Raw genomic sequence first — 25,951 nt, forward strand, 5'->3', positions numbered from 1 at the left:
TTGATTTAGGAAATGTTGTTTTAATACACGGTTCAACAAGGACGACGACAGTAGGCCTAAAGTGGTCAAAACACTCAAAATAGTTTTTAAAAAGGTTTAAATGACATCAAGTGGTTATAGGTATGAGTATGTTAAAGATTATAAAGCTGTGGTAGTAAACAGGAAGTGGAAATACTGTCTAACTAAGTCCAGAGAATTACAGAACTGTGTGTGTGTGTGTGTGTGTGTGTGTGTGTGTGTGTACACGTTAAACAGCCAAAGGTTGGTTAGATACACATAGCTCTACTCCAATAAAACACTTCTTTTTTTTTGCTTTTAAATTCATTTCAAAATCTGTTTGTGAGTGAGGAGTTAGTTTGGAGACATCAAAAAAGGTAGAAAGCCCCTCTACTCTCTTTGTCCTGATTAAAAGAATCAGCTAGTGTTCGCCCTGTAAGTGAGTAGAGATACCTAGTGAAGGCACTACAAATAGAGAACTGTTACAACCATGACAACCACCGCATCTACAGAGAGACACTCCTCCAAAAACAAACCACACAGGAACACTGATAATGAATGACTACACTGCTAATTCACACATCTTGTGCTGTTTCACAGAACAAGAAACAAAAAGAGCTGCAAAGACTAATTGCATTTGGCACAAAAGTTCTTAAAGAGGTTTAACCAACTCTCTTTCTCGAACCCTCACGGTAGGCTCTCACTGACTCAAAAAAACTGAAGTGCTGCCATCTTGGATTTCACCCTCAAAACCAAATCCCGATCCAGACATTTTTAACACTGATAATGCCTTGAAGAAGTGAGGACAGGATATATTTAATATCCATGGACAGAAGGCTGATTGGTCCGTAATACTGATATAGGTGGGAAAGGTTACACTGCTTGTGTTCTTGCTGGACACAGTGTTTTGACATCAGGTTTAAAAGGCAGAAAATAAAATGACAGAAATACACATTACACGTGTGAACAGTACAGTGCACACACACCTTGGCATACAGTTCACGTGCCCACACACACACACACACACACACACACACACACACAAAATGGCACATATCACGCATCATTATCAACAGGGGTAAAAGTGGTTTGAGGTATTGACATAAATGACCCATCTAGTTTACCTCTTGTTTTAGAACAATCCAAGAGGATGAATCCTCTCAGCCCTTTTAATCCAATATGTTAGGAAACTGAATAATTCTATCACACCCTTCTGAAATAAAACCTGAGGCATGGATGACAGCATTCTATCCCTTAGCTTGTAACAGAGATACCAAAGAATTGGTGACGCTAAGAGAAATGGAGGGAGTATGTTAGAGACACCAACAGAGTTCTACATCCCTTATATGAGGGCTGTCCAACCCTCTTCCTGGAGATCTACTGTCCCTGTGGGTTGTCAGTCCAACCCTCTTCCTGGAGATCTACTGTCCTGTAGGTTGTCAGTCCAACCCTCTTCCTGGAGATCTACAGTCCCTGTAGGTTGTCAGTCCAACCCTCTTCCTGGAGATCTACTGTCCCTGTAGGTTGTCAGTCCAACCCTCTTCCTGTAGATCTACAGTCCCTGTAGGTTTTCAGTCCAACCCTCTTCCTGGAGATCTACTGTCCCTGTAGGTTGTCAGTCCAACCCTCTTCCTGGAGATCTACTGCCCCTGTAGGTTGTCAGTCCAACCCTCTTCCTGGAGATCTACAGTCCCTGTGGGTTGTCAGTCCAACCCTCTTCCTGGAGATCTACAGTCCCTGTGGGTTGTCAGTCCAACCCTAATTTAACACACCTGATTATATTAATTAGCTGCTCAACAAAGATGTTAACTAGCTGAATGAATCAGAACCGCTAAATTAGGGTTGGACTGAAAACCTACAGGACAGTAGATCTCCAGGAAGAGGGTTGGACTGAAAACCTACAGGACAGTAGATCTCCAGGAAGAGGGTTGGACTGAAAACCTAGATTACAGTAGATCTCCAGGAAGAGGGTTGGACTGAACCTAGATGACAGTAGATCTCCAGGAAGAGGGTTGGGCAGCTCTGCATTACATCTCCTGGCGAATCCAGAGGGACCTTATTGAAGCACACTGGATTCTGACCATTGGCAGAACCATAGTAGAAACTATTAGTCTGTGCTAAGACTTGTTTTGTTATGAACAGAGCTTCTCCAGTCCAGTTGAATATCTGTTTCAGCACCAGCGTTGATTCAAAAGGCTGACCACAACACGCAGTGACCGAGAAGTTTGGCACTGTCAAGTCATTACATAATAAATACTGCCTTTTAAATCCAGTCCAATTCCTGCCCACGTGCACTGTGGGTAACAGCAGCATTCTTCCTGTCTCACTGCCCCTGTGTGTTCTGGGAGTTGAAGGCCTGGGCTGGCACTCCGGGGTGAAGTTTCCCCTAGGTACAGATGAGCCCCCCCCCCCCCCCCCCCGAATTCTAACCTTAACCATTAATACAAACCATTAATACAAAACTTACTCCAGATCAGTGCCTAGGGACAACTTTACCCTACTCCTGGGCTGGCCCCTCAGTAGCAACAGCGATGTTGCTCTGGTCCTGGAGCAGTAGCTGTGCAGGAGGACATAGAAACACCACCATGACAGTGATGTTATCACTAGAGCCCGCTGCCTTGGCGTGAGCTACTAGCTCCTGGGCCACTCGCTCCCCTAGGACACCCTCTGAGATCTCTTCACACCCGGCCCCCTCCACGGCCCCCTGGGGTTCCCCCTGCTCCCGTAGCGCCCCGAGAACCAGAGCCGGGACCTCTGCGGGCCGGACGACGTCGAAGAAACCGTCGCAGGCCAGGAGGATGTAGTCCTCGTCTCCGTGTAGCCGTGTGGAGGAACAGTCAGCGTCGCCAGAGACATACGGCTTCTGGTCAAAGTCCCCTGGGAAAGAGGTGTTGTGTCAGTGTGTAGAGGCAGCGGTTCACAAGTAAAGTAAAGGAGACTGGTTATTAGATGTGTTGAGTATTATTGGATGTGCACCGTCCTGGCTTGCATATCAGTCTGTGCTCATCAGTTCAGTATAAATATGAACATACAGTTAGAGACAGGCATCAAAATAGAGACAGAGGTGAAAGGAAGCCATTTCAAGACAGAGGTGAAAGGAAGCCATTTCAAGACAGAGGTGAAAGGAAGCCATTTCAAGACAGAGGTGAAAGGAAGCCATTTCAAGACAGAGGTGAAAGGAAGCCATTTCAAGACAGAGGTGAAAGGAAGCCATTTCAAGACAGAGGTGAAAGGAAGCCATTTCAAGACAGAGGTGAAAGGAAGCCATTTCAAGACAGAGGTGAAAGGAAGCCATTTCAAGACAGAGGTGAAATGAAGCCATTTCAAGACAGAGGTGAAAGGAAGCCATTTCAAGACAGAGGTGAAAGGAAGCCATTTCAGGACAGAGGTGAAAGGAAGCCATTTCAGGACAGGACAGAGGTTACCAAGGTAACAGTGGAGGCATGTTGAAGAAGAAGAAGAGCAGAGTTGTTGTTTTTTCCTGGGGTGTTGTTTCAACCACCACAAGGTTGAGTTCCACTCACCTATGGCCCTAGAGACGGCGTAGGTTCCATTGACACGCCAACAGCCCATGAAGACGATGCATCCACCCAGGCCTTCTACACGCTGCTTCTCATCCTATAGGAAGACAGCAGTGGAGAGATGTTTAGCACTGTGTATGTGTGTGTGTGTCCCATAGGGCGGTGCACAACTGGCCCAGCGTCGTCTGGGATAAGGGAGGCCGGCCTTGTAAATATGAATTTGTTCTTAACTGACTTGCCTAGTTAAATAAAGGTTCAAATAATAAATAAAGTGTGTGTGACCTCTCTGTCAGGCTTGTGTGGGTCCATCAGAGTGATGTCTTGTCCTCGTCGGACCAGCATGCTCTGGGAGTCTCCCAGCCACGCCACATGAAGCCACTCCCCTTGCAGCAGCACCGCCACGCCCGTACTGCCGCTGCGAAGACGCTGCAGACACAACACAGACAGACACACCCCCGTCACACAGACAGACACACCCCCGTCACACAGACAGACACACCCCGTCACACAGACAGACACACCCCCGTCACACAGACAGACACACCCCGTCACACAGACAGACACACCCCGTCACACAGACACACCCCCGTCACACAGACAGACACACCCCCGTCACACAGACAGACACACCCCACACAGACAGACACACCCCCCGTCACACAGACAGACACACCCCGTCACAGACAGACACACCCCGTCACACAGACAGACACACCCCCGTCACAGACAGACACACCCCGTCACACAGACAGACACACCCCCGTCACACAGACAGACACACCCCCGTCACACAGACAGACACACCCCGTCACACAGACAGACACACCCCGTCACACAGACAGACACACCCCGTCACACAGACAGACACACCCCCGTCACAGACAGACACACCCCGTCACACAGACACACCCCCGTCACACAGACACACCCCGTCACACAGACAGACACACCCCGTCACACAGACAGACACACCCCGTCACACAGACAGACACACCCCGTCAAAGACAGACACACCCCCCCCGTCACAGACAGACAGACAGACACACCCCGTCACAGACAGACACACCCCGTCACAGACAGACACAAACCCTGGTCACAGACAGACACACCCCCGTCACACAGACAGACACACACACAGCATGTCTATTGCCTACCTCTCTCTTGGCTTTCCATATAAAAGCCCCAATCTCCACCATGTCTATTGCCTACCTCTCTCTTGGCTTTCCATATAAAAGCCCCAATCTCCACCATGTCTATTGCTTACCTCTCTCTTGGCTTTCCATATAAAAGCCCCAATCTCCACCATGTCTATTGCCTACCTCTCTCTTGGCTTTCCATATAAAAGCCCCAATCTCCACCATGTCTATTGCCTACCTCTCTTTGGCTTTCCATATAAAAGCCCCAATCTCCACCATGTCTATTGCCTACCTCTCTCTTGGCTTTCCATATAAAAGCCCCAATCTCCACCATGTCTATTGCCTACCTCTCTCTTGGCTTTCCATATAAAAGCCCCAATCTCCACCATGTATATTGCCTACCTCTCTCTTGGCTTTCCATATAAAAGCCCCAATCTCCACCATGTCTATTGCCTACCTCTCTCTTGGCTTTCCAGATAAAAGCCCCAATCTCCACCATGTCTATTGCTTACCTCTCTCTTGGCTTTCCGGATAAAAGCCCCAATCTCCACCATGTCTATTGCCTACCTCTCTCTTGGCTTTCCAGATAAAAGCCCCAATCTCCACCATGTCTATTGCTTACTTCTCTCTTGGCTTTCCAGATAAAAGCCCCAATCTCCACCATGTCTATTGCCTACCTCTCTCTTGGCTTTCCAGATAAAAGCCCCAATCTCCACCATGTATATTGCTTACCTCTCTCTTGGCTTTCCGGATAAAAGCCCCAATCTCCACCATGTCTATTGCTTACCTCTCTCTTGGCTTTCCAGATAAAAGCCCCAATCTCCACCATGTCTATTGCTTACCTCTCTCTTGGCTTTCCGGATAAAAGCCCCAATCTCCACCATGTCTATTGCTTACCTCTCTCTTGGCTTTCCATATAAAAGCCCCAATCTCCACCATGTCTATTGCTTACCTCTCTCTTTGCTTTCCAGATAAAAGCCCCAATCTCCACCATGTCTATTGCTTACCTCTCTCTTGGCTTTCCGGATAAAAGCCCCAATCTCCACCATGTCTATTGCCTACCTCTCTCTTGGCTTTCCATATAAAAGCCCCAATCTCCACCATGTCTATTGCTTACCTCTCTCTAGGCTTTCCAGATAAAAGCCCCAATCTCCACCATGTCTATTGCTTACCTCTCTCTTGGCTTTCCAGATAAAAGCCCCAATCTCCACCATGTCTATTGCTTACCTCTCTCTTGGCTTTCCAGATAAAAGCCCCAATCTCCACCATGTCTATTGCCTACCTCTCTCTTGGCTTTCCAGATAAAAGCCCCAATCTCCACCATGTCTATTGCTTACCTCTCTCTTGGCTTTCCAGATAAAAGCCCCAATCTCCACCATGTCTATTGCTTACCTCTCTCTTGGCTTTCCAGATAAAAGCCCCAATCTCCACCATGTCTATTGCTTACCTCTCTCTTGGCTTTCCGGATAAAAGCCCCAATCTCCACCATGTCTATTGCCTACCTCTCTCTTGGCTTTCCCTCTCAACATGTCATCAGTGCGAGTGAAGGCTGTCTTGAAGGCAGTGGCCGGGTCGCTCTGCAGCTCCTCCTGCTGGCTGAGAGTGACGTGCAGGTGGGTGGCGGCATAGATAGCAGCGTCCATGCCGCCATGCCCGTCAAACACAGCATAGTAACCACGCTCCACACCGTCCTACAGGAAGAGGTACAGGAAGCAGTCAGAGGTTCAGCCAATCAACTTGCAGTAAGAAAGAAGTGCTCCAATAAATGAAACCGTGAAACGAAGAGCCATTAGTCGGTCCCAAATGGAACCCTTCCTCTTCTCCTTCCATGGAAGTAGATCTGTATGCTGGAAGATCCTCCCCTGAACTGCTTATACCCAGGTAGAGGGTAAACTATCAACTCCAGGGATGTAGAGGGTAAACTATCAACTCCAGGGATGTAGAGGGTAAACTATCAACTCCAGGGATGTAGAGGGTAAACTATCAACTCCATGGATGTAGAGGGTAAACTACCAACTCCAGGGATGTAGAGGGTAAACTACCAACTCCAGGGATGTAGAGGGTAAACTACCAACTCCAGGGATGTAGAGGGTAAACTACCAACTCCAGGGATGTAGAGGGTAAACTACCAACTCCAGGGATGTAGAGGGTAAACTATCAACTCCAGGGATGTAGAGGGTAAACTACCAACTCCAGGGATGTAGAGGGTAAACTATCAACTCCAGGGATGTAGAGGGTAAACTATCAGCTCTAGGGGTAAACTATCAACTCCAGGGATGTAGAGGGTAAACTATCAGCTCCAGGGATGTAGAGGGTAAACTACCAACTCCAGGGGTGTAGAGGGTAAACTACCAACTCCAGGGATGTAGAGGGTAAACTACCAACTCCAGGGATGTAGAGGGTAAACTATCAACTCCAGGGATATAGAGGGTAAACTATCAACTCCAGGGATGTAGAGCGTAAACTACCAACTCCAGGGATGTAGAGGGTAAACTATCAACTCCAGGGATGTAGAGGGTAAACTATCAACTCCAGGGGTAAACTATCAGCTCCAGGGATGTAGAGGGTAAACTATCAGCTCTAGGGGTAAACGACCAACTCCAGGGATGTAGAGGGTAAACGACCAACTCCAGGGATGTAGAGGGTAAACTATCAGCTCCAGGGATGTAGAGGGTAAACTATCAACTCCAGGGACGTAGAGGGTAAACTACCAACTCCAGGGACGTAGAGGGTAAACTACCAACTCCAGGGATGTAGAAACTACCAACTCCAGGGATGTAGAGGGTAAACTATCAACTCCAGGGATGTAGAGGGTAAACTACCAACTCCAGGGATGTAGAGGGTAAACTACCAACTCCAGGGGTGTAGAGGGTAAACTATCAACTCCAGGGATGTAGAGGGTAAACTATCAACTCCAGGGATGTAGAGGGTAAACTATCAACTCCAGGGATGTAGAGGGTAAACTACCAACTCCAGGGATGTAGAGGGTAAACTATCAACTCCAGAGATGTAGAGGGTAAACTATCAACTCTAGGGGTGTAGATGGTAAACTATCAACTCCAGGGGTAAACTATCAACTCCAGGGGTAAACTATCAGCTCCAGGGGTGTAGAGGGTAAACTATCAACTCCAGGGGTAAACTACCAACTCCAGGGGTGTAGAGGGTAAACTATCAACTCCAGGGGTAAACTATCAACTCCAGGGTTAAACTATCAACTCCAGGGATGTAGAGGGTAAACTATCAGCTCCAGGGGTGTAGAGGGTAAACTATCAACTCCAGGGGTAAACTATCAGCTCCAGGGATGTAGAGGGTAAACTATCAACTCCAGGGGTAAACTATCAGCTCCAGGGATGTAGAGGGTAAACTATCAACTCCAGGGATGTAGAGGGTAAACTACCAACTCCAGGGGTGTAGAGGGTAAACTACCAACTCCAGGGGTGTAGAGGGTAAACTACCAACTCCAGGGGTGTAGAGGGTAAACTATCAACTCCAGGGGTAAACTATCAACTCCAGGGGTAAACTATCAACTCCAGGGGTAAACTATCAACTCCAGGGATGTAGAGGGTAAACTATCAACTCCAGGGATGTAGAGGGTAAACTATCAACTCCAGGGATGTAGAGGGTAAACTGTCAACTCCAGGGATGTAGAGGGTAAACTATCAACTCCAGGGGTGTAGAGGGTAAACTATCAACTCCAGGGGTGTAGAGGGTAAACTATCAACTCCAGGGGTGTAGAGGGTAAACTATCAACTCCAGGGATGTAGAGGGTAAACTATCAACTCCAGGGGTAAACTATCAACTCCAGAGATGTAGAGGGTAAACTATCAACTCCAGAGATGTAGAGGGTAAACTATCAACTCCAGGGGTAAACTACCAACTCCAGGGATGTAGAGGGTAAACTATCAACTCCAGGGGTGTAGAGGGTAAACTATCAACTCCAGGGATGTAGAGGGTAAACTATCAACTCCAGGGATGTAGAGGGTAAACTATCAACTCCAGGGATGTAGAGGGTAAACTATCAGGGATGTAGAGGGTAAACTATCAACTCCAGGGGTAAAAACTATCAACTCCAGGGATGTAGAGGGTAAACTATCAACTCCAGGGATGTAGAGGGTAAACTATCAGCTCCAGGATGTAGAGGGTAAACTATCAACTCCAGGGGTGTAGAGGGTAAACTATCAGGGGTGTAGAGGGTAAACTATCAGCTCCAACTCCAGCTCCAGGGGTGTAGAGGGTAAACTATCAACTCCAGGGGTGTAGAGGGTAAACTATCAACTCCAGGGGTGTAGAGGGTAAACTATCAACTCCAGGGGTGTAGAGGGTAAACTATCAACTCCAGGGGTGTAGAGGGTAAACTATCAACTCCAGGGATGTAGAGGGTAAACTATCAACTCCAGGGGTAAACTATCAACTCCAGAGATGTAGAGGGTTAACTATCAACTCCAGGGGTGTAGAGGGTAAACTATCAGCTCCAGGGGTGTAGAGGGTAAACTACCAACTCCAGGGGTGTAGAGGGTAAACTATCAACTCCAGGGGTGTAGAGGGTAAACTACCAACTCGAGAGATGTAGAGGGTAAACTATCAGCTCCAGGGATGTAGAGGGTAAACTATCAGCTCTAGGGGTAAACGACCAACTCCAGGGATGTAGAGGGTAAACGACCAACTCCAGGGATGTAGAGGGTAAACTATCAGCTCCAGGGATGTAGAGGGTAAACTATCAACTCCAGGGACGTAGAGGGTAAACTACCAACTCCAGGGGTAAACTATCCGCTCCAGGGGTGTAGAGGGTAAGCTATCAGCTCTAGGGATGTAGAGGGTAAACTATCAACTCCAGGGACGTAGAGGGTAAACTACCAACTCCAGGGACGTAGAGGGTAAACTACCAACTCCAGGGATGTAGAGGGTAAACTACCAACTCCAGGGGTGTAGAGGATAAACTATCAACTCCAGGGATGTCGAGGGTAAACTATCAACTCCAGGGATGTAGAGGGTAAACTACCAACTCCAGGGATGTAGAGGGTAAACTATCAACTCCAGAGATGTAGAGGGTAAACTATCAACTCTAGGGGTGTAGATGGTAAACTATCAACTCCAGGGGTAAACTATCAACTCCAGGGGTAAACTATCAGCTCCAGGGGTGTAGAGGGTAAACTATCAACTCCAGGGGTAAACTACCAACTCCAGGGGTGTAGAGGGTAAACTATCAACTCCAGGGGTAAACTATCAACTCCAGGGTTAAACTATCAACTCCAGGGATGTAGAGGGTAAACTATCAGCTCCAGGGGTGTAGAGGGTAAACTATCAACTCCAGGGGTAAACTATCAGCTCCAGGGATGTAGAGGGTAAACTATCAACTCCAGGGGTAAACTATCAGCTCCAGGGATGTAAATGGTAAACTATCAACTCCAGGGATGTAGAGGGTAAACTACCAACTCCAGGGGTGTAGAGGGAAAACTACCAACTCCAGGGGTGTAGAGGGTAAACTATCAACTCCAGGGGTAAACTATCAACTCCAGGGGTAAACTATCAACTCCAGGGGTAAACTATCAACTACAGGGATGTAGAGGGTAAACTATCAGCTCCAGGGTTGTAGAGGGTAAACTACCAACTCCAGGGATGTAGAGGGTAAACTATCAACTCCAGGGATGTAGAGGGTAAACTATCAACTCCAGGGATGTAGAGGGTAAACTATCAACTCCAGGGATGTAGAGGGTAAACTATCAACTCCAGGGGTGTAGAGGGTAAACTATCAACTCCAGGGGTGTAGAGGGTAAACTATCAACTCCAGGGGTGTAGAGGGTAAACTATCAACTCCAGGGATGTAGAGGGTAAACTATCAACTCCAGGGGTAAACTATCAACTCCAGAGATGTAGAGGGTTAACTATCAACTCCAGGGATGTAGAGGGTAAACTATCAACTCCAGAGATGTAGAGGGTAAACTATCAACTCCAGGGGTAAACTACCAACTCCAGGGATGTAGAGGGTAAACTATCAACTCCAGGGGTGTAGAGGGTAAACGACCAACTCCAGGGATGTAGGGGGTAAACTATCAACTCCAGGGATGTAGAGGGTAAACTATCAGCTCTAGGGGTAAACTACCAACTCCAGGGATGTAGAGGGTAAACTACCAACTCCAGGGATGTAGAGGGTAAACTATCAGCTCCAGGAGTGTAGAGGGTAAACTATCAACTCCAGAGATGTAGAGGGTAAACTATCAACTCCAGGGGTGTAGAGGGTAAACTATCAACTCCAGGGGTGTAGAGGGTAAACTATCAACTCCAGGGGTGTAGAGGGTAAACTATCAACTCCAGGGGTAAACTATCAACTCCAGAGATGTAGAGGGTTAACTATCAACTCCAGGGATGTAGAGGGTAAACTATCAACTCCAGAGATGTAGAGGGTAAACTATCAACTCCAGGGGTAAACTACCAACTCCAGGGATGTAGAGGGTAAACTATCAACTCCAGGGGTGTAGAGGGTAAACGACCAACTCCAGGGATGTAGGGGGTAAACTATCAACTCCAGGGATGTAGAGGGTAAACTATCAGCTCTAGGGGTAAACTACCAACTCCAGGGATGTAGAGGGTAAACTACCAACTCCAGGGATGTAGAGGGTAAACTATCAGCTCCAGGAGTGTAGAGGGTAAACTATCAACTCCAGAGATGTAGAGGGTAAACTATCAACTCCAGGGGTGTAGAGGGTAAACTATCAGCTCCAGGGGTGTAGAGGGTAAACTATCAACTCCAGGGGTGTAGAGGGTAAACTATCAACTCCAGGGGTGTAGAGGGTAAACTATCAACTCCAGGGGTGTAGAGGGTAAACTATAAACTCCAGGGGTGTAGAGGGTAAACTATAAACTCCAGGGGTGTAGCGGGTAAACTATCAACTCCAGGGGTGTAGAGGGTAAACTATCAACTCCAGGGGTGTAGAGGGTAAACTATCAACTCCAGGGATGTAGAGGGTAAACTATCAACTCCAGGGGTAAACTATCAACTCCAGAGATGTAGAGGGTTAACTATCAACTCCAGGGGTGTAGAGGGTAAACTATCAGCTCCAGGGGTGTAGAGGGTAAACTATCAACTCCAGGGGTAAACTATCAACTCCAGAGATGTAGAGGGTTAACTATCAAACTATCAACTCAGGGGTGTAGAGGGTTAACTATCAACTCCAGGGGTGTAGGGGGTAAACTATCAACTCCAGGGATGTAGAGGGTAAACTATCAACTCCAGGGGTGTAGAGGGTAAACTATCAACTCCAGAGATGTAGAGGGTAAACTACCAACTCCAGGGGTGTAGAGGGTAAACTATCAACTCCAGGGATGTAGGGGGTAAACTATCAACTCCAGGGATGTAGAGGGTAAACTATCAGCTCTAGGGGTAAACTACCAACTCCAGGGATGTAGAGGGTAAACTACCAACTCCAGGGATGTAGAGGGTAAACTATCAGCTCCAGGAGTGTAGAGGGTAAACTATCAACTCCAGAGATGTAGAGGGTAAACTATCAACTCCAGGGGTGTAGAGGGTAAACTATCAGCTCCAGGGGTGTAGAGGGTAAACTATCAACTCCAGGGGTGTAGAGGGTAAACTATCAACTCCAGGGGTGTAGAGGGTAAACTATCAACTCCAGGGGTGTAGAGGGTAAACTATCAACTCCAGGGGTGTAGAGGGTAAACTATCAACTCCAGGGGTGTAGAGGGTAAACTATCAACTCCAGGGGTGTAGAGGGTAAACTATCAACTCCAGGGATGTAGAGGGTAAACTATCAACTCCAGGGGTAAACTATCAACTCCAGAGATGTAGAGGGTTAACTATCAACTCCAGGGGTGTAGAGGGTAAACTATCAGCTCCAGGGGTGTAGAGGGTAAACTATCAACTCCAGGGGTAAACTATCAACTCCAGAGATGTAGAGGGTAAACTATCAACTCCAGGGGTGTAGAGGGTTAACTATCAACTCCAGGGGTGTAGAGGGTAAACTACCAACTCCAGTGGATGATCAAGATACGACGAACAACCACCGATATAAACCAAAACCAAGGATATTTATAGAACTGGATTATTGGCATTTGATCGCATTTTAAATGTCAGCCTACAGGGAAGTTAGGCCTACGGGGAAGTTAGGCTTACCAACTGTACATGATTCTCCTCGCTCGCAGTGGCCTTCATCATTCTTCAATGGAAAAAGTTTCCATCATACATTTTTGTTATTATTATTGGCACTGTGAACACTGAGGCTGTACCTGCTTTAAGTTACAGTTTTACTGTGAACACTGAGGCTGTACCTGCTTTAAGTTACAGTTTTACTGTGAACACTGAGGCTGTACCTGCTTTAAGTTACAGTTTTACTGTGAACACTGAGGCTGTACCTGCTTTAAGTTACAGTTTTACTGTGAACACTGAGGCTGTACCTGCTTTAAGTTACAGTTTTACTGTGAACACTGAGGCTGTACCTGCTTTAAGTTACAGTTTTACTGTGAACACTGAGGCTGTACCCGCTTTAAGGTACAGTTTTACTGTGAACACTGAGGCTGTACCTGCTTTAAGTTACAGCTATAACAGTGGCCAAGTAGGCTACTGTGGCTACTTGATCATAATGTAGGCCGACCAAAGTGGCCTACCATCAAAAACTATGCAGAAAATGCCTCCCATGACATTTTAACATTGAAATAGCTGTATATAATAGCCTATATTAGCAGCCAATGTGTGGTGTTCAATGTAGGCCGACATTCCATGAGACTTTTGGAGAAACAAAACCACGCAGGGCTTGACATGAACCTGTTTATCCACTTGTCCTTCAGACAAGGAGGTGACTGAACATGTTGTGTTGTTTGATGTAACAAAACCACTTTACAATTTAATATTTTTTTTATTTTTTATTTTACCTTTATTTTACTAGGCAAGTCAGTTAAGAACAAATTCTTATTTTCAATGACGGCCTAGGAACAGTGGGTTAACTGCCTGTTCAGGGGCAGAACAACAGATTTGTACCTTGTCAGCTCGGGGATTCGAACTTGCAACCTTTCGGTTACTAGTCCAACACTCTAACCACTAGGCTACCCTGCCACCCCAAATTATGCTACCCTCTGCCTATTGGCTACTTAGCTTATACAATGCCTGTCTCAAAATACAACACTGCCCCTTTAAGAAAAAAAAATAAAAGCTCTTTACCTGATTCGCTTTTCAATGATATCTAGAAATATACACGTTTTTGTGCTCTTCAGCCCGTACGGGAGTTGTAGCGATGAGACAAGATATTTCTATTTTAAAATGTTACCCCTTTTTCTCCCCAATTTCGTGGTGTCCAATTGTTTTAGTAGCTACTATCTTGTCTCATCGCTACAACTCCTGTACGGGCTCGGGAGAGACGAAGGTTGAAAGTCATGCGTCCTCCGATACACAACCCAACCAAGCCGCACTGCTTCTTAACACAGCGCGCATCCAACCCGGAAGCCAGCCGCACCAATGTGTTGGAGGACACCTTGGGGGGGGGGGGCAGGATAATTAACGAAGAGGAAACTCAATTGAACTTTGATCACTCTTATTTGAATTTCTACATTGCAAAAAAAAGTGCCACGAGAAGTCTTGGATCAGGTCAAATAGGTTCCAGAACGAAACCATCCAAAACGGCAAGGTGACTGTTCCTGTTAAGCACTGGTTAGGGCAGAGGGGAAGGGGTATGAAGAGAATTGGGTCCAGCTGAGATAAACTGTTTATAACAGAGTTATTACCTTGAGGCCAGTGAGTGTGTTGAAGTCAGGGAGGGTCACATGGCGATCCTCCATCTTCCTTCGAGTGTTCCTGATGGCGTGGGCGGAGCACATGAGGAAACGGGAGGGTCCTATTGGGAGAGGGGAGGGGGGATTCTGATGCCAAGCCACACCCACCTCTCGAAGCTTATTGAGAAACAGCCGCTGGACGGGCTCCGATTGGAGCACTTAGGACGAGAGGGGAGGGGCCAAAGGAAATTCAGTTAGGTCTCTGATAATCCAGATGAGAATGTTCTCCATATTGTAGGACACATATCCAAGCCTTTCAGACTTACACTAGTGTCTAGGGGTTAATTGGTATTGGGAGATGAAACCCCAGGGGGTAAAGGGTGGTCAATGGATACACGCACACACACACACACATATATACACACACACATATACACACACACACACACACACACATATACACACACACACGCACACACACACACACACACACATACACACACACACACACACACACACACACACAGTGATGGAACCGGCCAGCCTGGCTAGCGGACTGTAATTTAGTCTTTTACTGGGTGACTTTCACTTTGACCTTTTAATAGAAAATGACTCAAGGTATCTTTGCTTTTACTCAAGTATGACAACTGGTTACATTTCACCGCCACGGCACACACACAGAGAAGGGGACGCTCTGCTGGACACAGGTGGTCCGAATCACAGATGACATCATGAGTCCGAACTCACAAACAACTTCCTGTTCCTCTCCTTGCTGCTGTTCGGTTTCCTGGGGGAGGTGGAAAGGTGAAAGGTCAGCCTTCAGCAGCTCAGCCAAGGCTGCGTGGCACATGGCTGCATTCAGTGTTGAAGGAGCGTCTCTGCATTGAGAGGAGAGAGAGAGTCCTTATGAGTGAACACCATAGAGAATGTTAGAGGTCTCTAGTGGACAAAGGTATGGGCAGCAACATTGAGGGCTTCTACCATTTTACTGTAGTCTCTGCATTGAGAGGAGAGAGAGAGTCCTTATGAGTGAACACCATAGAGAATGTTAGAGGTCTCTAGTGGACAAAGGTATGGGCAGCAACATTGAGGGCTTCTATATCATTTTACTGTAGTGGTACTTCCAACTTCTTTTGGTTAATCCTCCCTGGTGACCCTGTTGGGAGTCTATGTCCAACCAGGTCATCAGGAGGAATGAAGAAGAAAAAAAACAGACGACAACTTCAAAATGGATATTGCCTTAATGGCGCTGCCTATGCTGTCATGGACGCTATAACACTACAGATACAAAGAGGAGTCCTCTATCTCTCTCTATGGTAAACACACACAGCCAAAATTAAACAAAGCTAAAACAACACACACACACATCTGTAATTTCTCTGTACGAGATTAGAGTCCTGCCAGGGTGGAACAGGGGACTGATACATGCTCAGGGGGAAACAGGAAGTGGGTAGAACAATAGTGATTCTACAGACAGGAAATTCGGTCATACAAACAGGAAGTGCCTCAGAGTCAGAAGACAGAAGGAAAAGAGGACACCCTATCAGAGACCTAACTCTTATGGCCTGGCACATTGTTGTCTTGAGCTCCTCTGGCCTGGCCTGGCACATTGTTGTTTAAATCTCTGACATTTGTTGTTTTCAATACTACTGCTTTTGAAAACAATTTACTTGACACCCAGCAAAAGAAGACGTTATGACGCGGTCATAACCGCTGACAACGTGTCATAACTTGTCATGGTCATAACAACACTCATCACACACATATTTAGACCTGTTGTGACATACATTGTGTTATTTTATGGCTGGTTGTGACACCTACATAGTGTCAAAACCCAAATGTATTCAAATGTGTTTTTGTTCCCTGCCAAGACGTTTCCTTTTTGTTTGAAAGTTGATTTCTTAAGTCCTCTGTTGTTGCTGTAATTCATTCTTTACAGTCATGCCCCCCCCCCCCTCCATCATATTTTAAATAACTTGTAGAACATATACTTTATGACACTGTCAAGAAGCATTATGACATCATAATCACATAAGCCAGATAGGCCAATCACGTACATGTTCTTATATATCAGTCAACAAAGAGGGTGTCTTGTCCTGCTCCTGAAATCTGCTCCTACATTCATCCCAGTCATCAGCAAACAGAGCATTGGGGTTGGTGCATGTTTGCACAATTACAATGATTTCATAAAATGTTATGTAACATAAACATACTGTTGACAGGTAGGCTACGGTGTAATGGAATGTTTTGCCTCGTGTGGTAGGATTAGTGGTGTTTTGACACTCTTATGTAGGTGTCATAACCAGCCATAAAATAACACAACATATTTCACAACAGGTGTAAATATGTGTCATGACAGTGTTGTGACCATATTATGACAAGTTATAGTCAGCTGTTATGACATATGACGTGGTTATGACATTGTCACAACATGTTATGACGCTGGGTGTCAGGTAAAGTGTTACCCAGCTGGGTAAATATCCCCGAAGTGTGTTCAGAGGCAGTTTACATACAGCCCTCCCTGTGGCTGTGTTGCTTTCTCTTCGTAACTATCTGACTACTCTTCATAACTATCTATCTGACTACTCTTCGTAACGATCTATCTGACTACTCTTCGTAACTATCTGACTACTCTTCGTAACGATCTATCTGACTACTCTTCATAACTATCTGACTGCTCTTCGTAACGATCTATCTGACTACTCTTCATAACTATCTGACTGCTCTTCGTAACGATCTATCTGACTACTCTTCATAACTATCTGACTACTCTTCGTAACGATCTATCTGACTACTCTTCATAACTATCTGACTGCTCTTCGTAACGATCTATCTGACTACTCTTCATAACTATCTGACTACTCTTCGTAACGATCTATCTGACTACTCTTCATAACTATCTGACTGCTCTTCGTAACTATCTATCTAATTGCTCTTCGTAACTATCTGACTACTCTTCGTAACTATCTGACTGACTACTCTTCGTAACTATCTGACTGCTCTTCGTAACTATCTATCTGACTACTCTTCGTAACTATCTGACTGCTCTTCGTATCTATCTGACTACTCTTCGTAACGATCTATCTAATTGCTCTTCGTAACGATCTATCTAATTGCTCTTCGTAACGATCTATCTGACTACTCTTCGTAACGATCTATCTAATTGCTCTTCGTAACGATCTATCTCACTGCTCTTCGTAACTATCTATCTAACTACTCTTCGTAACTATCTGACTACTCTTCGTAACTATCTATCTGACTACTCTTCGTAACTATCTCACTGCTCTTCGTAACGATCTCACTGCTCTTCGTAACGATCTCACTGCTCTTCGTAACGATCTCACTGCTCTTCGTAACTCTCACTGCTCTTCGTAACTATCTGACTACTCTTCGTAACTATCTGACTACTCTTCGTAACTATCTAACTGCATATTCTCTCATTTCCTTTCTCCCTCTCCTTATTCTTCCTCTTCTCTTTCTCCACCCCCTCTCTCTCTGTGATAGACAGCCCTGTAACTCAGCCCCTCTACTCACGCAGGGTATAATGAACAGGACAGGACACAGATATATGAGGATCAGCTTACAGGAATGTAAACAATGCGGTCTGCAAGCTGCGGCATCAACACCACCGGGGTCATGTTCATTAAAGCAAACCGGAACAAAACATTTTTCAACTGAAAATGAAAACAAGTGATTCTTATTGGACCAGGTAGTCCTATACCTAGACAGATACACACACACACACACACACACACACACACACAGTGTTGAGCAAGCATAGGCCCAGGTCCATGCTGTCTGCTGTCAGCTTGTCCACACACACACCTGGTGTTGAGTAGGCGTAAGCCCAGATCCAGGCTCTCTCCTCTTAGTTCGTCCAGGGTGACCTTCCTGCTGAGGGGGTTGAGAGGCAGGGGGTCTTCAGGACCCAGCGGAGCAGGGAAATCCTCTAGGAACCTCCTCAGGCACCCCCGCACCACCTCCTCCTCCATGACACCACCCATACCTGAACTTGGAACACACACACACAGCATACCATTCAGGGGTTGGTACCGGTTCAGGGAACGGAACTGATCTCTACTGTTCTTGAAACGGCAGCATTTCTGCCTTCTTGAACAGGGCGAATAGCTCAGATACACATGAAAGCATGAAATGACCGCGGGAATCGATAGAACATCGCTCAGAGACGCACAAAAACAATATAACATTCAAAATGGGTGAATCTTTCCTTTTACTCAAGGTACTTTGAAAATTAGTAGCTACCTACATCCAAACTACAGTAGTGTGTAGTTCCAGTAGTTAGCTACATGGTAAAACAGTAGTGTGTAGTTCCATTAGTTAGCTACATGGTAAAACAGTAGTGTGTAGTTCCAGTAGTTAGCTACATGGTAAAACAGTAGTGTGTACTTCCAGTAGTTAGCTACACCGCTACATGGTAAAACAGTAGTGTGTAGTTCCAGTAGTTAGCTACATGGTAAAACAGTAGTGTGTACTTCCAGTAGTTAGCTACACCGCTACATGGTAAAACAGTAGTGTGTAGTTCCAGTAGTTAGCTACATGGTAAAACAGTAGTGTGTAGTTCCAGTAGTTAGCTACATGGTGAAACAGTAGTGTGTAGTTCCAGTAGTTAGCTACACCGCTACATGGTAAAACAGTAGTGTGTAGTTCCAGTAGTTAGCTACATGGTAAAACAGTAGTGTGTAGTTCCAGTAGTTAGCTACACCGCTACATGGTAAAACAGTAGTGTGTGGTTCCAGTAGTTAGCTACACCGCTACATGGTAACACAGAAGTGTGTAGTTCCAGTAGTTAGCTACATGGTAAAACAGTAGTGTGTAGTTCCAGTAGTTAGCTACACCGCTACATGGTAACACAGAAGTGTGTAGTTCCAGTAGTTAGCTACATGGTAAAACAGTAGTGTGTAGTTCCAGTAGTTAGCTACACCGCTACATGGTAAAACAGTAGTGTGTAGTTCCAGTAGTTAGCTACATGGTAAAACAGTAGTGTGTAGTTCCAGTAGTTAGCTACATGGTAAAACAGTAGTGTGTAGTTCCAGTAGTTAGCTACATGGTAAAACAGTAGTGTGTAGTTCCAGTGGTTAGCTACATGGTAAAACAGTAGTGTGTAGTTCCAGTAGTTAGCTACATGGTAAAACAGTAGTGTGTAGTTCCAGTAGTTAGCTACATGGTAAAACAGTAGTGTGTAGTTCCAGTAGTTAGCTACATGGTAAAACAGTAGTGTGTAGTTCCAGTAGTTAGCTACATGGTAAAACAGTAGTGTGTAGTTCCAGTAGTTAGCTACACCGCTACATGGTAAAACAGTAGTGTGTAGTTCCAGTAGTTAGCTACACCGCTACATGGTAAAACAGTAGTGTGTGGTTCCAGTAGTTAGCTACATGGTAACACAGTAGTGTGTAGTTCCAGTAGTTAGCTACATGGTAAAACAGTAGTGTGTACTTCCAGTAGTTAGCTACACCGCTACATGGTAAAACAGTAGTGTGTAGTTCCATTAGTTAGCTACACCGCTACATGGTAAAACAGTAGTGTGTACTTCCAGTAGTTAGCTACATGGTAAAACAGTAGTGTGTACTTCCAGTAGTTAGCTACATGGTAAAACAGTAGTGTGTAGTTCCAGTAGTTAGCTACATGGTAAAACAGTAGTGTGTAGTTCCAGTAGTTAGCTACATGGTAAAACAGTAGTGTGTAGTTCCAGTAGTTAGCTACATGGTAAAACAGTAGTGTGTAGTTCCAGTAGTTAGCTACATGGTAAAACAGTAGTGTGTAGTTCCAGTGGTTAGCTACATGGTAAAACAGTAGTGTGTAGTTCCAGTAGTTAGCTACATGGTAAAACAGTAGTGTGTAGTTCCAGTAGTTAGCTACATGGTAAAACAGTAGTGTGTAGTTCCAGTAGTTAGCTACATGGTAAAACAGTAGTGTGTAGTTCAGTGGTTAGCTACATGGTAGGAAAACAGTAGTGTGTAGTTCAGTGGTTAGCTGACATGGTAAAACAGTTGTTCTTCCACTTTAGCTACAGAGTATTTGGTAAAAAAGTAGTGTGTAGTTCCAGTAGTTAGCTACATGGTAAAACAGTAGTGTGTAGTTCCAGTAGTTAGCTACATGGTAAAACAGTTTGAAGTTCCAGTTTCTACATGGATAAAATCAAAAGTGTGTGGTTCCAGTAGTTAGCTACATGGTAAAACAGTAGTGTGTAGTTCAGTAGTTAGCTACATGGTAAAACAGTAGTGTGTAGTTCCAGTAGTTAGCTACATGGTAAAACAGTAGTGTGTAGTTCCAGTAGTTAGCTACACCGCTACATGGTAAAACAGTAGTGTGTAGTTCCAGTAGTTAGCTACACCGCTACATGGTAAAACAGTAGTGTGTGGTTCCAGTAGTTAGCTACACCTCTATATAACACATTGAATATCCCTTTGAACATGGTGGTAATTAATGACACGTTGGATGGTGTAACAATAAACCCAGTCACTACAAAGATGCAGGTGTCCGTCCTAACTTAGTTGCCGGACAGGAAGGAAACCGCTCAGGGATTTCACTTAAGGACTATGTTGACTTTGTTGTTAGAATTTTTCTTCCACAATGACAGAGTATTTTGTGTAAAAGTTTGTGTAAAATTACATTTTAATCCCACTTTGTAACACATTACAAAGTGCCCATAGTGCCCATATGCATAGTGCCAACTGTAAAGTTTGGCGGAGGAGGAATAATGGTCTGGGTCTGTTTTTCATGGTTCGGGCCCCTTAGTTCCAGTGAAGGGAGATCTTAACGCTACAGCATAACAATGACATTCTAGACGATTCTGTGCTTCCAACTTTTTTCCTGTTTCAACATGACAATGCCCCTGGGCACAAAGCGAGGTCCATACAGAAATGGTTTGTCAAGATCGGTGTGGAAGAACTTGACTGGCCGGCACAGAGCCCTGACCTCAACCCCATCGAACACCTTTGGGATGAATTGGAACGCTGACTGCAAGCCAGGACTAATCACCCGACATCAGTGTCCGACAACAGCAAATGGGAGACCAACTCCTTATTAATGCCCATGACTTTAGAATGAGATGTTTGACGAGCAGGTGTCCACATACTTTTGGCCATGTTTACACTGCTGCTACTCTCTGTTCATCATATATGCACAGTCACTTTAACTATACATTCATGTACATACTACCTCAATTGGCCCGACCAACCAGTGCCCCCGCACATTGGCTAACCGGGCAATCTGCATTGTGTCCCACTCACCACCCTCTCTTTTACACTACTGCTACTCCATGTTCATCAACTATCCATAGTCACTTTAACCATACCTACATACTACCTCAATCAGCCCGATTAACCGGTGTCTGTATGTAGCCTCGCTACTGTATATAGTCTCTCTACTGTATATAGCCTCGCTACTGTTATTTGTCACTGTCTTTTTACTGTTGTTTTTATTTCTTTACTTGTTCACCTAATACATATTTTACACTATTGGTTAGAGCCTGTAAGTAAGCATTTCACTGTAAGGTCTACTGTTGTATTCAGCATTTCACTGTAAGGTCTACTACACCTGTTGTATTCAGCATTTCACTGTGAGGTCTACTACACCTGTTGTATTCAGCATTTCACTGTGAGGTCTGAGTTGTATTCTACTGTACTACACTGTTGTATTCAGCATTTCACTGTAAGGTCTACTACACCTGTTGTATTCAGCATTTCACTGTAAGGTCTACTACACCTGTTGGATTCAGCATTTCACTGTAAGGTCTACTACACCTGTTGTATTCAGCATTTCACTGTAAGGTCTACTACACCTGTTGTATTCAGCATTTCACTGTGAGGTCTACTACACCTGTTGTATTCAGCATTTCACTGTAAGGTCTACCTACACCTGTTGTATTCAGCATTTCACTGTAAGGTCTACTGTTGTACATCTAACATTTGATTTGATTTTGAGATGGAAGAAGAGAGAGAGGAAGTGGGAAAGGAGGTAAAGAATGAATGATGTAGTTAGAGAGACTGAATGATGTAGTCAGAGAGACTGAAATGATGTAGTCAGAGAGGTCTACTACACCTGTTGTATTCAGCATTTCACTATAAGGTCTACTAAACCTGTTGTATTCAGCATTTCACTGTAAGGTCTACTACATCTGTTGTATTCAGCATTTCACTGTAAGGTCTACTACACCTGTTGTATTCAGCATTTCACTGTAAGGTCTACTACACCTGTTGTATTCAGCATTTCACTGTGAGGTCTAATACACCTGTTGTATTCGACGCACGTGACAAATAAACTTTGATTTGATGTAGTGTAGCTTTAGCAAGGGGCTCGTGGTCACCTGTGTGTGCGTAGCTTAGGAACAGAAATAGAGGAAATATTGTGCACATGATGTGAATTAATGTTTAATAATACAATAATTTAACACAACATGACGAATACAAATCACTGTTGAGACGTGCGTGTATTTGACACAATGTTTCTGTTAGGCCATTCGATGTCTACATTCCTAGTTGCAAAACCTATTTGCTATATATTATACCGTCAGAGATGCAGTCTGAGTCTCCACAAACAACATGTTTGATTTTATTTCCTGCTTTGCAACAACAACAAAAAAAGAAGCACAAACTACTTTCAAGCAACAGTACGACACGATAACATTTCTTACCTTGGCCTATCTTCTTCAGGGCACTCCCTTTACTAGCTCGCTACTGGACTGAGCTAGACAACTACACGCCCTTCCAAGACTGACACAAAAATAGTTTAAAGTCATGGAAGTCCAGAAGAAGCGTGGCGACGTGAAAACGAACCACTTTGTTCGAAGACCGCTATTACACTGAATATTGCGCATATCACTGAGTTGTAGATCATGGGCTTGCTCGTGGTGGGCGCAAGCTCATTTTGAGACTATGTTCATAGATCTGTGTTTGGCTGCGTAGACACTACGGGAATTTGACGTTCCTGAACACCAGACTCCGACTTGCCGAGCACACCACAGACCATGGGAGAATCTCAAGTGTTGTACTACATGCGTCCTCGCTCTTCGCCTCCTCAAAACCTATTGGAGGAGAAGGTTAGAGGGGCGGGACCTCTGGCTTCCTTAATCCAATGGGTTTTCAGCTGGAGAGAGAGGACACGAGGACGACAGATTTGAGATTCTCCCATGGTCTGTCATGCGCGCTGCAAGTCGAGTCCAATGTTCAGGAACGTTAAATTCCCGTAGTGTCTACGCAGCCAAACACAGATCTATGAACATATTAGATAGTCTCAAAATGGGCAAAATCTCAACCGTTTATAGCGTATATAAAACACGAGCCTTGGAAGCCTAAACTGAACGAAACAGATGTTGTAGAAGGCTGGCCAGACGAGACAAACGAAAGCCTATTCAGTCAGAGGTATTCAGAAAGATTTGCACTTCAGCAAATGTGACACTCCCTCACAGGACACTAACATTAGCCACGTTTCCATTAACTTGTCCTGTGATTTTTTTTGTGTCGACATTTAGAATGTTCGGCATATACAATAGATGGGACAATATGCCTGATGCGATGCGTTTCCATTCAACTGTCGTGTCGATAAAAACAGCTGGGCGTAATGACCTCACACACACACACACACAACAAAAACTTTTTCGCTGAAACCCAGTGTCGAATAAAATGAAGTGGTGGATGTGTTTCCATGATCCATTTAGGCATATTGCGCATTAATACATTTGCGACAGCCTGTATGTATACCAGGGTTCCCCAACTGGCAGCCCCCGGGCCGAACTTGGCCCACACACGGTTTTATTTGGCCCCCAAGTTTTCTGAGCAAAAAAATATATATATATTGTTTGAATTTTCATTGTTTGACATAATATACTGTATAATTTGGTTTTAAATCAAAAAGTCCTATATCATGCTGTTTGTTACAGGACGAATAATACATTCCACAGCTGGCAATTTCAAAATGTATGTACAGTGGGGCAAAAAAGTATTTAGTCAGCCACCAATTGTGCAAGTTCTCCCACTTCAAAAGATGAGAGAGGCCTGTAATTTTCATCATAGGTACACTTCAACTATGACAGACAAAATGAGAAAAAAAAATCCAGGAAATCACATTGTAGGATTTTTAATGAATTTCTTTGCAAATTATGGTGGAAAATAAGTATTTGGTCAATAACAAAAGTTTATCTCAATACTTTGTTATATACCCTTTGTTGGCAATGACAGAGGTCAAACATTTTCTGTAAGTCTTCACAAGATTTTCACACACTGTTGCTGGTATTTTGGCCCATTCCTCCATGCAGATCTCCTCTAGAGCAGTGATGTTTTGGGGCTGTTGCTGGGCAACACGGACTTCCAACTCCCTCCAAAGATTTTCTATGGAGTTGAGATCTGGAGACTGGCTAGGCCACTCCAGGACCTTGAAATGCTTCTTACGAAGCCACTCCTTCATTTCCCGGGCGGTGTGTTTTGGGATCATTGTCATGCTGAAAGACCCACTCACGTTTCATCTTCAATGCCCTTGCTGATGGAAGGAGGTTTTCACTCAAAATCTCATGATACATGGCCCCATTCATTCTTTCCTTTACACGGATCAGTCGTCCTGGTCCCTTTGCAGAAAAACAACCCCAAAGCACGATGTTTCCACCCCCATGCTTCACAGTAGGTATGGTGTTCTTTGGATGCAACTCAGCATTCTTTGTCCTCCAAACACGATGAGTTGAGTTTTTACCAAAAAGTTCGATTTTGGTTTCATCTGACCATATGACATTCTCCCAATCTTCTTCTGGATCATCCAAATGCTCTCTAGCAAACTTCAGATGGGCCTGGACATGTACTGGCTTAAGCAGGGGGACACGTCTGGCACTGCAGGATTTGAGTCCCTGGCGGCGTAGTGTGTTACTGATGGTAGGCTTTGTTACTTTGGTCCCAGCTCTCTGCAGGTCATTCACTAGGTCCCCCCGTGTGGTTCTGGGATTTTTGCTCACCGTTCTTGTGATCATTTTGACCCCACAGGGTGAGATCTTGCGTGGAACCCCAGACCGAGGGAGATTATCAGTGGTCTTGTATGTCTTCCATTTTCTAATAATTGCTCCCACAGTTGATTTCTTTAAAAAAAGCTGCTTACCTATTGCAGATTCAGTCTTCCCAGCCTGGTGCAGGTCTACAATTTTGTTTCTGGTGTCCTTTGACAGCTCTTTGGTCTTGGCCATAGTGGAGTTTGGAGTGTGACTGTTTGAGGTTGTGGACAGGTGTCTTTTATACTGATAACAAGTTCAAACAGGTTCCATTAATACAGGTAACGAGTGGAGGACAGAGGAGCCTCTTAAAGAAGAAGTTACAGGTCTGTGAGAGCCAGAAATCTTGCTTGTTTGTAGGTGACCAAATACTTATTTTCCACCATAATTTGCAAATAAATTCATTAAAAATCCTACAATGTGATTTCCTGGAAAAAAAATCTAATTTTGTCTGTCATAGTTGAAGTGTACCTATGATGAAAATTACAGGCCACTCTCATCTTTTTAAGTGGGAGAACTTGCACAATTGGTGGCTGACTAAATACTTTCTTGCCCCACTAAGTGATAGAACAATGTTTCAAAGTGTTGATTGTTTG

General features: G+C 44.8%; 1 protein-coding gene across 2 annotated transcripts; it reads right to left on the reverse strand.

The window, feature by feature from the left end:
- ppm1f (protein phosphatase, Mg2+/Mn2+ dependent, 1F) lies at positions 1-23,317 on the reverse strand. 2 transcript variants are annotated; one of them, XM_029637084.2, is made up of 8 exons: positions 23,022-23,317; positions 18,194-18,374; positions 15,116-15,246; positions 14,381-14,586; positions 6,157-6,345; positions 3,801-3,944; positions 3,522-3,615; positions 1-2,874 (listed from the first exon to the last, which is right to left on the reverse strand). In XM_029637084.2, exons 2-8 carry the CDS (start codon positions 18,370-18,372, stop codon positions 2,495-2,497), a joined length of 1,323 nt encoding a protein of 440 aa, XP_029492944.1. In that variant the 5' UTR covers positions 18,373-18,374; positions 23,022-23,317; the 3' UTR covers positions 1-2,494. The 2 variants fall into 2 exon arrangements, with proteins under 2 accessions (XP_029492944.1, XP_029492943.1); XM_029637083.2 differs by having other exon boundaries at positions 18,194-18,379; positions 23,022-23,316.
- Positions 23,318-25,951: the final 2,634 nt, after the last annotated feature.

The sequence above is a fragment of the Oncorhynchus nerka genome, linkage group LG27, assembly GCF_034236695.1.
Source record: "Oncorhynchus nerka isolate Pitt River linkage group LG27, Oner_Uvic_2.0, whole genome shotgun sequence".
NCBI lineage: Eukaryota > Metazoa > Chordata > Actinopteri > Salmoniformes > Salmonidae > Oncorhynchus > Oncorhynchus nerka.

Bases quoted from the DNA above. Each gene is read 5' to 3' on its own strand.
- ppm1f (XM_029637084.2), bottom strand. From the start codon at position 18,372: ATGGGTGGTGTCATGGAGGAGGAGGTGGTGCGGGGGTGCCTGAGGAGG. The intron at 6,346-14,380 runs GTAATAACTCTG...CTCTTCCTGTAG, and splicing joins ACACACTCACTGGCCTCAAG to GACGGTGTGGAGCGTGGTTA. The intron at 2,875-3,521 runs GTGAGTGGAACT...CCTCTTTCCCAG, and splicing joins CGCCGTCTCTAGGGCCATAG to GGGACTTTGACCAGAAGCCG.